The 15,513-nt window shown below is 41.6% G+C and overlaps 2 protein-coding genes across 2 annotated transcripts in view; both read left to right on the top strand.

Moving 5' to 3' along the window:
* The window catches only part of cspg4 (chondroitin sulfate proteoglycan 4), a 66,261-nt gene extending 51,475 nt beyond the window's left edge, over positions 1–14,786 (top strand). The window contains exons 7-11 of the mRNA XM_084555162.1: positions 3,308–3,506; positions 3,855–3,986; positions 5,854–6,014; positions 8,599–8,782; positions 9,797–14,786. Of these exons, the coding sequence (XP_084411288.1) occupies positions 3,308–3,506; positions 3,855–3,986; positions 5,854–6,014; positions 8,599–8,782; positions 9,797–11,631 (2,511 nt within the window). The 3' untranslated portion in view covers positions 11,632–14,786. The remainder of the gene's footprint in view (positions 1–3,307; positions 3,507–3,854; positions 3,987–5,853; positions 6,015–8,598; positions 8,783–9,796) is intronic.
* The window catches only part of LOC311496176 (uncharacterized protein), a gene marked incomplete at its 3' end in the record, with an annotated part of 351,079 nt that overhangs the window by 94,352 nt on the left and 241,214 nt on the right, over positions 1–15,513 (top strand). The gene's annotated exons all lie outside the window — the stretch shown is intronic.

Here is a 15,513-nt window from a genome sequence, read left to right as displayed (position 1 = left end):
GACTGTTTGGGTTAGTCTCCACTCAGCCTCCATCGATGTGCTCCCAGACAAACTGAGAATAAAACCACCCCGAGCAGAGATTCTCCAAAGCTGCCAAAGTTAGAACTTCTCTGCAGGCTTCAAGTGCAGGGTGGATAAAGTCCTACTCTTTTGGGTGATGCAGACTGATATGATGCAGTCAGTTCAACCTAAATACCGTCTGAAGATATTCTTACTCATGCAGTCAGTTTATCTCTTATGCTGGACACGACGTTTACAGTCAGTGAGATCTTCCCATATGGTTATGATTTCTGGTTTGTATCCTGGCATTCTCAGGATGGGAACTTGACTTTCATCGTGTTGCTGACAGTTGAAGTACTTAAAAGTTATTAAATTATTAGTCCTGGGTTGAGTTACACGTGTGGTAGATTTGAACTCTGTAAACACCGGCTGCGATCTCACAAGAAGGCTACGAGAAGCGCACTCCCTCCCCTCTCCAAGACAATAGTCAAGGGATCATTCTAAAATTAGCCACCTGTTTATTTCTAAACATCAGCACCTCCGCTCTTCACACCTCACCACCCAAGGCAGCATCTGAAAGCATCTGCAAGCAAACATCTGAATGATTATATTCTGCATGAAACAGGTCTGAGAACGCATTTACAAAAATGCTCTTTCAGTAGGTACTGTTGAAATAACATATAACTTATGTAGAACTTAAGTTATCTGGACGTCTAGATGTCTTTTGACCTCATAATTGTTGTTTTTTGACTGAGCATGCACGAAGATAGATAACATTCATATTAAAATGCCCTCATCCTATTGTGCTGTGAAGCAATACTGGGGATTTACTGCTTGCTGAAGCCAGAGGCCTTCTTCTCAGTACTGATCTCATTTGTTAGTCATTTTCAAAAAATATGAACGTTGTACAATTTTTTCCCTCTTATCTTATATAATGCTTGTTATTTATGTAATTGGCTTCCTGCGTATTACCACTCAGCTCATTCAAATGATTTGTTGATTGTGTAACGCACAATGAAAAAGTACACACAGTACTACTGCTGAGATTTTCTAATGAACAACATCCGGGTCATTGATTTCCTTTCAGCTCAAAGCACACTTGTCTTTGAAATCAGTTGAGTGGAGCAAAGACAGTGTATGGCAGCAGAAAAAGCACAGAGTGTATAATGACAGATTACAGTTTAGCGCAGTTGATGCTTCTTGTCGTGGTGATTGAGATTTGACAGAGTGTCTAACTGAACGGGATATTATAAGCAGTGGACTTAAGGCAGCTAAATTATACACTTGGCAACACAGTTGTTGTATTACCCTCTAGTCTCAAGAACCAGAAAGGATGCAGAGAGAGAAAAAAAAACTTTGTGGGTTTACAAGAGCATAAACTCCCTTTGAATTTGCGAAAGATGTGGCTCAAGGTACCTTGGTTAGTCAGATAGTCTTTAATCAAGATTTAAACATTGAAGTAGTCTCTGATTTAAGGACAAGTGAAAGAGTAACATTGTTTGAGAAGATATCTCATTAAAGTACTGGATTACCATAATATTTGGTACAACCCTTTACGTGCCCCTCGGGATGACTACTAACTAAATTCACTTGCAAAAACCTCCAAAACTGAAAACATTCCCATCATCCTGTGCTTTTGCATGCCAAGTCTGACATGGTAAACATAATACATAAACATGCTGAACATCTGTAATTTAGCCTTTTAACTGTGAGCATGCTGTTGCACCTCTATCCACGACTCTTGACCTCGGTCCAAAAACAGCCTCACATCTGAGAGTGAAGTCCCCCCGCTGCTTTTCCTGCTGTTGCTTTCAGATCAGTTGTAATGTTTGGATTGCATACGGCGCAAACCTAAACACTAACTTAAGTGTTTAGGCTGCTATTAGTGTAAATTAAAAGCAAACCCTGCCCTGAAGCATCTAACAGCTGAAACTGTTAATGTACCATGCCTCATTTGCATTATTTGGTGGTCCATTTTCAAACTCCCATGAAAAACTGGGCCCATGTACATACTGTGTCGCCATAGAGAGACTGTAAGCCACGCCGCTGTGATAATAGAGACGTTTCCTGCAATTTAGGCATCAACCAAAAGCCTCAGGCTTGAAAAACATGGGGAAGTCTCTCATAGAAGCTGCAGAGATATTTCTTTATTTCTCAGTTGTCAATATCCTCATTAGCTCTTAATGTTAAACAGCTACCATAGGTGATGTTTTACCCTTTATGACTTGTTATTTATGTCTGTGTCTCTGACTTTGACTTTCAGTGATTATAGTATGTCTGGTATTGTCATTCTCTCTTTTTCCTTCTTTACATACACACACCAATCAGGCATAACATTATGACCACCTTACTAATATTCTGTAGGTCTCCGTTGTGCCTCCAAAACAGCTGTGACTCATCAGAGAATGAACATGGACCTTTTGAGGGTGTCCTGTGGTGTCTGGCAACAGAATGTTGTTAGTGGGGAGCCTAAGGGTTAGTAAACTGTTTTTGTGTGTGTGTCTGTGTCAGGCTGCATCCTGCTGGGGATGGCTGCTGACATCAAGGAGTGTCATTGCTACGGTCTGGGGGGTGCGTGGTCTGGTCTAGGTGGGTGGTACATGTCTAAGTAACATCCACATGAATGCCAGGTCCAAAAGTTTCCCAGCAGAACATTGAATTGTCACATGCTCAATGTTATTTGCCTCTCCTGTGAGTGGTCATAATGTTGTGGCTGATTGGTGTGTGTTATGAATAGATGATGTGATTTATCATGCTGTATATCACTTTTATTCCCGGACTCTCAATCAGTGAAACCTCAGCATCGCTATCTGAGTCTGAGTCGTCCACTCTCCTCTTCCTCCTGCTGGAGGCGTCTTTCTCTTCATCCAGAGGCGGTAGAGAGGCGTGAATGGAAGGCGGATGGCTCTTTAGATCGATACGTAGCTCTTTCTGCAGGGCACCCTCAGCTCACTCTCCCGGCTGAGTCCAGGCATTTAAGAATGTCTTTCTAGGGATCTGGCCCATTTCTTTCAATTAATGCTCCCTTCAGCCGGCCGACCATTAGAAGTCCATTAAAGGCCCTACACCCAGGGAGAGTCTTTCAGTCCGCACTGCTGTGCTCCATCTTCCGGTAACAGGAGCGTCTAGACGACCATGGAGAAATAATTAACCTTTTAGATTGCTACTATGGAGGTGGCTGGTTTGTGGGAGGGGCTCCGTCTTATTGTTGCACTATCCATCTATCTGTCTCAGACCGGGTAATGTGTGGTGTCATTTCATCCCTGTGTGTGTCTTTCTCTCTCCTGCTGTCTTTAATCTTTCACAGGTTCTGGCTGGTGAAGAAGCTGACATCACCTCCAGCATGCTGACCACGGAGGACGCCGATACCTCCGCGGAGGAGCTGGTTTACCACGTTGACATGCCAACCAGCGGCATGGTGGCGCTGAAGGAGGCGCCTGAGGAAAGCATCCTAAATTTCACACAGGCTCACATAAACAAAGGAGAGGTCATCTTCATACACGAGGGTGAGGCCACTGGAACAAGAGGGCAAATCTTAATAACTTGTAAAATAATCGATCGATGAGCCAATTCAACCCCACAGATCTACCCTGTTGTACAACAACCCCTGTATTTTCCCCTTTATTGTGACAAATAAGTGTTTTTTAACAAGGCAGCAAAGGTACTATCTAGGTAGTAGTCATGATTCCTGTATAAATGCTTAAAATGCTTGAATTTCCCTCGGGATTAATAAAGTATCTATCTATCTATCTATCTATCTATCTATCTATCTAAAAGACTAAAAGAGACGCTTATTGCCACAGAAACAAAGACTGACCTAAACTAACCATCAGTTAATATCATCTCCCCTCCAGGTGAGGAGTCTGGTGGCTTCCGTTTCACTGTGACAGACGGAGAGCACACTTCTCCTCTCTACCAATTTGTCGTCACAGCCAGGCCTCTCACCATCACCATGGAAACGCAGGAGGAGCTCGTAGTATTTCCAGGTAAGATGCCAAAAAATTCTCCAGATACCGAGTCGCGAAGACGCCGGTGAAGGAAGGACGGCCGCGGTGGTGGGTGTGTGGTCACAGCATTCCAGCTGTGAAATAACAGATTCTGTTTGTACCTCTTCCAGTGTGTGTCTACGTGACGCACAAAACACATGAGTTTGCTCAAACCTTACTTAAGTCATGACTTTTTGAAAAAAAAAAAAAGAGTTCAGCCAGAGCCATGTATCTCAGAATGTCATTTGTGACTCTGCTCGGGTGAGCAACACAGACAGCCTCCACCTCCACCTCCACCGCCATCAGTGGCTGAGATTCACACGATCTGAATGAATGTACAAAGAAAACATTTTTTGCTAATGCAGGAGGAGGCAGGGAGGGGGCGAGATGAGTTGTAGATCAGTAGTAGACCCGTGTGGGCGTGATGTGGTGAGCACAGAGCAGGCGAAAATGAATGAACGCGGCCTCGGTTACACAGCACACTAATTGGGTGGGACAGACTGAACACATTCTTTCAAAGTCCCTGGATTTTTCCCTTTTCTGGATTTTTCTGAAGCACAGCTATTAAATAGTCGGTGTGCAGATAACAAGGAAGATCATCTGTTTTGTTTTCACTCTGTAACTTATAAAATAAGAACTGTATTATACATGTTTAGGGTACACATGGAGGTAATAATTAACAGGAACAGTGACACATGTCATATCTTTATATGGTTCACCTGCTTAAGCTAATGCACTCCACTTTTATGATGCCTTGTAAATATAGTTCAATTCAAAGGTTTGCTGACAGCTTTGCACACTCTTGGCGTTCTCTCGGTCATCGAGTCGGCGGAAACGGGGTTCAATGATTTTACTCATTCGGCAGTGTGTGTTTGTGTGTCCGCAGGCACATTTGTGTGAGTGTGTGACAGAGGGACAACTTATAAACACTGACGTTGTAAGAATTGACAATACGATGCTTTTGATAAACAGCGACACCGAACGGCCACACCTGGTAACTACACCATAGGACACTGAATTCGTCCTCAAACTTCCTGAGACAGTAAATGCTTATTTTGACACAGACAAACAAAAAAAACGTCTGTATATAAATACTTGTAAATAACTAGTTAGCTGAATTTGTATATAAGTTTTGGAAATTTACAATTTATATTTGTATTCCAAGTTATTGGTGTGATTTTTAAGCCCTATGTGTTAATACAGCATGTCAAAATGAAAAAAAAAAGTCACACATGTGAGGCTGTGTAGAAAAGAATGACACCGAACAAAGCAAGGTAAACAGTTATTAAAGTGAAATATAAAGGTAAAATCCAAAATAGTCAAAAACACCCAATTATACCCTAGACCCCCAAAGGGTTAAGGTACCAAGATCATCAAAAATGCTTTCTTATTTATCCAACTTTTTGGTCTTAAGAGAAAGACTTTTGACTTTTTGATGTCACAATGCCTTTAAAAGGTGAATATCCAAAGCTGCTGTGCACCAGGCTGAATGTTTCTCCTGTTGCTGCACATGGTTGTTCTGTTTCAAGTTTGTATAAATACTAATGAAGAGGAAACAACCACATGTGCACATGTACCTCACAGGCAATAACATTAATCCTGTTTGGAATAAATTTCACATTAATTCATGACACATGAGATTCGTTGTCGCATTTACGAAAGCTTGGATACGTTTTTTGGAGCAGCATTCTCCACATCAGGAACCTCTTCTGCACACTGCATGACTTACTTTAACCTCTAAAGTCTGAGGCCTTTCTAAACTCGGCTTAATTTTACAAGCTGAACTACTCTGCCAAGAGGGCGCATTTTCCACACAATAATTTCAGCGCTCAAGGGACCGTGTGTGTGTGTGCGTGTGTTTTCACAGGAACGAGGCAGCTCATCACAAGTGCCAATCTGGGGGCTGTAACCAGTGAGGATGGAAATGAGATAAGCTACTCACTCATCCGCCCACCTCGTTTGGGAAGACTCATCCTGGCCAATGACAGGAACCAGTATGAGGAAATTAGCCGCTTCTCGCAAACACAGGTAATTACTTTTTCTGATTCCTGTTAAGAGGCATTTAACTCTCCACTTTATTCCCCCAATTTTAAATACGATTCTTGCATGTTAATGATCAGAAGAAGGCAAGAAGAAGGATTTAATTAAGTTTGTAACAATGAAAATTACGAAAATCAGTAAAACCTTCAAATGCATTGAAACTAAACTAAAAAAAGGAAAACAAAGGAAAAATCTTTATTATGTTGAGTTTTCCTCAATAATCGCTCACGCTAAGGGGGCACTGCAAGCTCAACTACAACTATATTATACACTCCTCTTTCTTTCTTTTTTGAATAAATCCTCTTGACTTTGTAGCAAGTTTGCATTACTAAGCAGTCACAGCTTGAAAAGGCACGCCAGTCGTCTGCCGCGTAGGCCATCAAACAGACATACAGTATAAAAAGACATTAGGCCTCTTCAGTGCATTTACTTATATATCCACTGTGCTATATATATATCCATTACGCCACAAACAAGTCAGTGGCGTAAAGCCGACAGGGACGATCACTCAGTCTGGACTAAAACAGGCGTAATCTGACATTTGTTGCTGTGAGACCAAGATGGTAATTGCAGAGTCCTCTCCAGAAAATCACCACCAATTCTTTGTTCAGACACTTGAAGATTACATTTTCCTGAAAACCAACATCTTGTGGAGTGCTCCGTCTGACTTTTTGGCCACAAACCATGTGATTTGTATTCCGTCTCCATAGTTACAGTCAGTGTTGGTTTCTTTTGACCTCTGTTTGTTGCTGTTAACCAAGCAGCATTCAATTCCTAAAGTCAAACAAACTGTACCCCTACAAATGACAAGGGGCGGTACACCCTGTGAAAAAAAAATGGTAATGGAGCCCCAGATAGCTACCTTCATTATATTTTGCAATGACATAAACCCCCTCAAACCTATGAAGGCCCTACAATGCATTGGCAATACTACTTTCCCGTGGCCCCCCTTTTATCTACCTATCTAATTTGGACTAGGGTATTAGCGCAGGTGCTGTCTTTGCCTGGGGCCCCCCAGAACCTTGTACCACCACTGGACCAATATGAGTTATATTTGGACCAGTCGCATGAAGACCTGCTGGTTGACCTGGCGATTCAACAAAAACACAAATGTTAAAAAACTGTCCATTAAAAAATAAGTTAATAATTCCAATAATGACTTACCTACCCCTTTAGGAGTTTTATGTGTACTCCAGCTGCAATCATTTTAAGGTGCCATATTACAGAGGTTTAGATGTCAACATATTCCCATTCTGTGCCAGCAGAGGGCCTCATTGACATTGTGTCACTGAGATGTTGATGCTCACCTTGAGAATGAGCTCTTGGCTCATAGTTTACAGGCTTTTCCACTTGAAGGTTTTACTATCATCTCAGGACTGGGTTACTGCTGCCTCGCCTCTATTATTGTCAAATACATCCATGTCTCTGTTTGAGCTGCTGTGTGTAACGGACAGAGTTGGAGAGGATTTAAACAAGCTGACAGGGGGAAAATGAACTAAGAAATAGAGATTTCATTGAATTAAGTGCAACAGTCGCTGTACACATGTCAGGGCAATATCTGAGAACAATAAAATCTCTCTAGTTTTTAATGCCTGACACCTACATGTTCCAGCGCAACCCTTCATCAGGGTGTGTCCTCTGATTCCAAAGAGCTCCTTTGTTCAGTGAGTCACTTAGTGTCTGAAAAGTAGAAGCACATTTATGTCAGTTTACTCTGATTACATGGCCAAATTTTACAAAACATGACTGATGGCATTTTAGCCTTTGCTGAATTTAGTTTAGGATAATAGGGTACGATAGTTTACCATTCATTTTCCACAGCAACATGCAGCTGCCATGGCTGCAGTCGATTCACAACTATCTGTTCATTTCCATTCCTGACATCTGACCGCGCTTGGACGAGCATGAGAACAAATTCCTTCCCTCCAAACTGATGCATTTGGGCTGTGACAGAAAATCTGACACCACGTCGAGCCGAAAACAGGATTTGATGATTTTTACTCGTTCTGCAGTGTGTGATCGCGTGTGCACACGTATAAGTATTTCACTCAAGCACATTTCAGTGTGTGCGTGCGCATGTGAAAGAGAGAGAAAAAGAGAGAAAGAGAGAGGAGTTGAGTTTAGGACACAGTGACCTCAGAGAGCATACACAGGCCGTCACATTCCAGTTTCCAAACCCTGCATCCCAGTTCAGCTGAGCCAAACCACTGCTGCAACCATTTCAGCTCCCATTTTAACTGTGGTGCTCGCAGACGTCAGAGGGAAAGAAAGCAATAAAATATTTTAAACCAAACCAAAATGTCAGTCCTGGCCTATAAAGTCACTCAAGTCAGAATAAGTTATCAACAAGCAGCTGACTTTAGTGCGTCAAAAATGGATCAAAACTAAACATTTTCATATTTCTGCCAAATTCTGCAAAAGCTGGAAAAAAATGAAAAAAATCTGTGGAAAGGAGGAAACACCAAACTATCAAAATAGAAGGATAGACCATGCCAACAGTTGATTTGTGATCCTGTTGAGTATTGAATTTGATTACAAAACATCTTCTAAACGTGGTTCCTTTGATGCACAGCTGGAATCAGGAGTGGTCTACTATGAACACCAGCTACCCGAGGAGCCCTTCTGGGTCGTGAGGGACTCCATCGAGCTTTCGCTGTCGTCCCAACCTGCACCAGACGTCCGTCACATCCTGCCCATCACCATCTCTTACTATGCGGCTCACGGCAACATCTCCTCACAGCTGTGGAGGAACAAAGGTAAATGACATAGGGGAGGAGCATAACCTTTAAAATGAATAAATTACATGTTTTTTGAAAAGGCCACTCTAATAAATAAGCATCTAAACAAGCTAATTGAATACAACACTAGTTAGTGCATATGCATTTCCACAGATGTTATGAAGGAGGGATGAGTGTGTCAGCCTGTAAAGCCTCATTAGAGGGTTCCAGGTGCAGCCATTCAGCACACAAGTCAGATATTTTATTTAGTCATTGAGTTAACATTACTTCATACAAGTGTTTCATATTGATTTCATGAAACTAAAGATGGATTAAGAGAATTATCATATGAAGTCTAAAGAAACATTTCCCCCAGTCCCTGTATTTTCAGTATGAACCACTCCCTCAACCACTTTCAAAATAGATTTGTATCTTAAACCCGAAATATTATGTTTGTATTCTTGTTACTGTTTATTTTAGGTATTTTTGAAGGTACATACATGTGAAAGTACGTAGGTTAAACGGCTCACATTTTGTAGTCAGCCCATTATACACACACTGGGATCTGCTCTATATACTGTAAAATAATTTAATAAATTGTGTCAGTGAAAGCATCACAGATTTTCTTTGGAAACTTTCTTTGGTGCTTTTATTTTGTTAGAGATTTTATTCTGAAAATACTTAACTAAAGAATTAAAAACTTTTTTAACCATTTGGAAAAAAACATTTTAATTCTCCCCCAGTCACAAATGAATCACAACTGAATATGAATGTCAGGTTCAAACCACCCTAATTTCCATTTCTGACTCATCTACTGTTGTGCTGGGTGGTTGGAATATCTTTCTTATTATTTCCTGCAAGTTTTCTTTGTCTGAATCGTCCACATTTAAATCCCTCTGCTCTGTTTGTCTGTCTAAGTGTGCACACTAACTGTGATGTGCCTCATAATCAACAGGAACAGGAAATCAACAGGAGAACAAAACTGAATATTATGTTTTTCAAATGAATATGCTGTCACTTAAATTTTTTTTTATTGTTATTGTTTCTGCTCAGGTCTGGACATTGTACAGGGCCAGAGGAAAACCATTGACAATTCAATTCTTGATGCTTCCAACCTGCTGGCTAGCCTGCCTGAAGATAAGAGACGAGATGCGGACGTAATTTTTGAGATCAAGCGTTTCCCTGGTCATGGCCGTGTCACCCTGGGTGGTCAGGACCTGCCCCGCGATGCCCCATTCTTCATGCAGGAAGATGTAACTCAAGGGAATCTGGAGTTTCTCCATGATGACTCAAAGGCCTCCTCTGACAGCTTCTCTTTCAGGGCCCGTCTGAAGTCTGAGGGCGGTGGTGTGACCTCGCCCGCAGAGTCTGTGGTCCTGGAGGAGGTCTTTAACATCTCAATCAAACGGAGGGGCTTTGACCCCCCTGAACTAGTCACGATAGATATTCTCTTAGAGGTTCTTCAAGGTTCCATGACCACCTTATCTCAGAGGCATCTTAACACTCAAGACGAAGATAGCCCACCAGATGAGGTGCACTTCAAGGTGACCAAAGCCCCAAGCAATGGTCGACTGGTTAATGTGATTACAATGGAAACAGTCTCTGAGTTTACACAAGAGATGGTCAACAGTGGGCAGGTGGGCTTCTACAGTGATGGCAGCCTTTCAGATGGCTTCGTGGAATTCATTGTGTCGGATGGGGAACACCAAACAGAGCCTCACACCCTCCACATTGGTGTCCTAGCTCGTACCCTGCTTCTTGACAAATCTCCTGAGATCAAGGTGAAGCAGGGTGACGAAGAAACCTTGGTGACTGAAGAAATGTTGAGGGCCACTACTGGGGGCCCCGTTGAGGAGGAAATCCTTTACAAAATCACAAGTGTTCCTAAATATGCAGCTGTCATGGTAGACCGACAGCCTACATCAGCCTTCACCCAGAAACAGATCAAAGAAGGTCGAGTCAGTGTCCGCTTCGTCAAGTCCACTTCGCCTCGAGACAGCGTAGCGTTTGTGGCACGCAGCCGGGCGGCCAATGTCTCTTCTGTCCTCAACATCACTGTGCAGCCTCTGGCCAGCATCGCCCAGGATCCTCTCCTACCGCAGGGTGCACTGGTCCAACTGGACAAAAAGCTTCTGGATTCCACTCCCTTGGCCAACAAGACCGGCCAGTCCCCCACTTTTACTGTCATCCAGCAGCCAAGAGGAGCTCGTTTTGTGAGGTCTGGAGGTCCTGATGCTGGTCAGCCAATAGACTCATTTAGCCAGACGGACCTGGATGAGGGACGTGTAGCTATGGAAGTCTTAACAAGCCCCTCTGGATCACAGGGTGGTGTCACTCAGGATGAGGCCCGCTTTCTGCTCAAAGGCCATGCGGTCCCTCCTGCAGAATGTGTGCTTTCTTTCCAGACGGGGCCCTACAATGCTTCTGGCTTTTACCCAGCAACTCTGTTGAGGATTCCCTCAGGAGCATCCAAAGGCAGTAAAAGCATTCCTGATATGAGTCCGTACCCTGATGCCACCCCAGCTAGCACCCCAAGGACAAATACAGCATCTTCTGACTCTAGCTCCCACGGGAGACCACACGTTTCCCGGCGCAGCAACTTCTGGTCAATTCTCATCCCCATCCTTGTGGTGCTCCTCCTTTTACTACTGGCAGCCGTGTTGGCCTATTACCTGATCCGTAAAAACAAGACAGGCAAGCATAACGTCCAGACCGCAGCATCCAAGCCCAAAAACGGAGAGGTGGCCGGCACAGAAACCTTTCGCAAAACTGACCCGGCCAATAACATCCCCATGTCCAACGTGAACTCCAAAGATGCAGATCCGGAGCTGTTGCAGCACTGTCGGACAACAAACCCAGCCTTGAAAAAGAACCAGTACTGGGTCTGAAACCCTTTGAGATTGGAGACATAAGGAGGTGGATCCTGGAGTGTTTGGAAGCCTCCTCAAATCATTCCTCTCAGTATTAAAGACCTCTTGCCACCGCAGTTTAAATGAAACTAGTCTTTAGGCACCATTGTTTATTTTCTTATCTGAGCATAACTGTGGACAAAATCTCAGGCAACGAAACACTGAACAGTTATTGGCAAAGAAAGAGGCAGTTGTTTTTTTATCTTACGAGGCTTGTGCCATGTCTATTTATTTTAGTATTATCATTCCTCTTTGTCAAAGGGCACAAATGAAGACATGAACATGCCATGTGTTTGCAAAAAGTATTTTCGGGTGTGCTCTGTTATTGTATTCCATTTGATATTATTGGCCAATATCATTCATTTGAGTGGATAGGTAATTTAAGGTCTTGGTTATAGTTTGATTCATTTTTTGGTTTATAAGGAAGATCATACATACTGTAGCTGATGAGGTAAATATGTTAAATTATCAAGCAGATGACAAACTCCCTCTTGGGGCTAATTCAGGTTCATGGTACATTCATCACGGCCCAACATTAGCTACAGGCTATTTGGGTCCCTTGTTTTCAGTCTTTATGCTAAGCTAAGCTAATGGTCTCATCTCATTAGACACTCAAAACAAATCATTGTATTTCCCAAAATGTACAACTGTTACTTTGATTTACAAAATTCTTACAAAAATAGTTTAGTGTAAAGTTTTAAAAGAAGACAGTTTAGATGGAAACATTTTTTGGCTCTATTTAGTCACATCATTATCTGTCGTATCGTCATATGTTTTTGCATGCTTTCAAAGTGCTTGTAAATATTTACTGGACTGGCACAGCACTGACTGCATAACTAAACAGTACACAGTTCGTGGACCACAGACAGGACGTTATTTCAGTGGTATTGGTCTTCAGCACATCCTTAATAGCTTACGGGCAGCGGTGAGGTCACGTCGAATTGGGACGTTTCCAGTTTCCGAGTCTGCCGTTAAGCATTCATAAAAAAATAAAAATAAAAAAAAACATATTGGTGTTGGTGCTGGAATAATGAATACAATGCTCCTCTGGTTAGGTTAACTTAAAATGACACTGACTGAATTTTAGTCTTCAAAGCTATTTCTGATTTTAAGCATTCCATATGTAAGCTCATTATATAGACTGTCATATATTAGGATTAAATAAATCTTTAGACTTGTTTTTGTATGTTTAAACTAAGAAGAGAGCTACTGTACATCAGAATATTCCTCTTTAGTTTCCCTTTGTTGTCACTCTGGCCTGTGAGAGTTGCCTTTTGAATGTTGAATGAAGTAAAGGTGCAAGGTAAAAGTGCACAATGACAAACTTTTGGATCCACTAATGAAAAGAAAGACTGAAACAACTGATTTTCTGAAAAGTGTTTGACCGTTTGCTGTACATTTCTTTTCTCATACTGTATACCGATGACACCTTATTCTTCGTTAGTCACATACTGAATTTTCTATAATTTTTTGGCAGTATTCATTTTCTATTGACCTTTTATTTTTGTAGTGTTTTGAGAACAGTAAATGTAGATTTGACACAGAGCTCAGGTAGTGATGTGTTTCAGGAGACTGTATTTCCAGTGACATCTCATAGCTGAAATAAAAAAAGATTGGTTGCTCCTTTAGGACACCACATTCAAATCTTACCAGTTTTATTTGTAAATATTCTGCTTTTGAGTAAGATTTTTGGGCCTGATTAACATTTCAAATTATATATATATATATCATGTTTAGCGTTGCAGGCATATGTACGTGTAACGACATATAATTAGACTGATGAGCTATATGAGTTTTTTGTGTGTCTGCGTTTATGTGTGTGTTTTTGTGCAGGTGCCTGTCGCTCTTCTGTTTTCTGCTTACTGAAGGTTCACTTTCATCACCAGCTCCTCTCATCTTTCATTATTTATTATTTCTGTCACTCCCCATTCATCAAGTCATATTAATGTTGTGTGGACTTTGTCAGAGATTAAACTGTAAACTACAGGTGCCTTTGGAAATAATCTTAATAAGCAACGTTGAGCTTTTGGAACAAGACGAGTGTACTTTGAAGCCGCAGTATGTCTCTGAGTTCGTTCTCGGCACTAATGGAAATAAAATGTTCATGCAACAGAACCTGTGTTTATTATTGTGTCTGTGACTTTTGCTGCAGTTATACTTGCCCGGGCTGGTTAATATCCCCATAATACTATCCTTTCATGCTGAGATTAGTGTTAGTCATTATACACCAACATTAACCAAGGAGCTGTAGCAATGAGGACAGTGCTCGTGTGTTTTCACTACCTCCCACTCAAACTGCAAAAGAAAAAATCTAAAACTATCTGAATTTCTTAACTGTTATGTGCATGTGATAAAGGAACTTAGTTTCCACCAGAACCCACTGGGTGTTAAATCGAAGGGTTTCTTTGCATCTGCTGTCTTTAACCTATGACTATTAAATTTTCCAAATCAAAGTGTAAAAGTCTCTTTTATTGCTCTAGTGCACACTTTTCCTTTAATTGAAATTTTAGCTAAAAAGAAAATTACTCTATGGATAGGATTAGTCCTAATAAAAGAAGTGTGCTGCATCATCCCCAGGTAAAGGTGCCTTTAATAAACTTTTATCTGCCTCTGCCATCTGTTATGAGTCATTTCAACCACCAGGTGGCATTAGGGTGCAAACACCTCTTGAAGAAACCAGAGCTGCTGTTGAATTTGTAAGCTTTTAATACTCTCTTGCTTTCTGTCACTTTTTCCAGTGAATGGCCTTTCCTTTCTTTTTCTCGCAGCTTTTAACATTTTGTATGCTCTCCTGTTTTCCCCTGCTGCCACTGGATCGCCGTTGGTCCACATGCTCGCCGCTTCCAGTGCTCATCCTGCAGGTTTCATAATCTGCTTGGCACAGCTGTTCCTCCACATGTGTCTGCTGAGGTCATAGTCTCTGAGCTGTGGATATAACAGGTCTCAAGTTGAATGTATTTTGAAACAAATACAACAAGCATTTAGAATTTCATTGTGCATAGAAAAAAAACTAAATAGAAAATGAATTTTCAAAGAATAAGAGAATGTGAAATCCAGTTTCACTCTTGGTCTCAGCAATGACAATGTGGATTGTCTTGTTGTGCTCATCCAACTCAAAATGTTTAAACTGAAACTAAAGAGGAACCTGTATAAAGGTCAAAGCTAATCTAAGACTAAATGAACAAATAAATGCAATTTCATTAAATGAAGCAAGCAAAGGTAGCAGTGATGCATGTTTGATGTACATGTATATATGGCAGTTAGGGGTCTTTGAATAATTGCAGAACAATTATTCAATATAGTGAATGTTTGTTCGGGAAGTCAAACTTTAATCAGAGTTGTAGGCAGTTTCCTGTACTGGTGTTGAAACTTGTATGGTGTTGTAAATCTCCACAGAGCTTCCAAAAATTCAAATGTTGATTGGACACCTCCCAGAGATGTGGTTCCTTATCAGAGCTGGATGTTTCTCTGCAACCGCAGGCCGTTCGATTCATGCCTCAGCTTCTCAATTTAAACTGAGATGTGTTTCTCACTGCAGCGCTACGTCTTGGCCCGCTTGGAGCCACTGATTGGCGGATGTTATCCAGTGTGAGTTTGGAACAAGCCGACTCCTCCTTTTTCCCAAAAGACCAACAGGAATGAAAACACACAAAGTAAAGAGGGGGAGGAACCATTCTTGAGATACCATGAAAATAAACCCTTGAACTCTTCCGCTGTGAAAATCTGTGCAGTTGTTCTGTCATTTTAGGGCACAAACTCACCTGAGCCCAGCTGTTTGGAGCTGAAAGTGTGGAATCATCGAGGCGTGCCAGCAATATCTTGGTAGTATACTTGTTTCAATCAAATAAAGAGATAAACTTC

The sequence above is a fragment of the Chelon labrosus genome (genome assembly GCF_963514085.1).
Source record: "Chelon labrosus genome assembly, chromosome: 11".
In the NCBI taxonomy this organism is placed as follows: domain Eukaryota; kingdom Metazoa; phylum Chordata; class Actinopteri; order Mugiliformes; family Mugilidae; genus Chelon; species Chelon labrosus.
The sequence above is the reverse complement of the archived record's forward strand: the minus strand, read 5'-3'. Positions and strand labels throughout refer to the sequence as shown.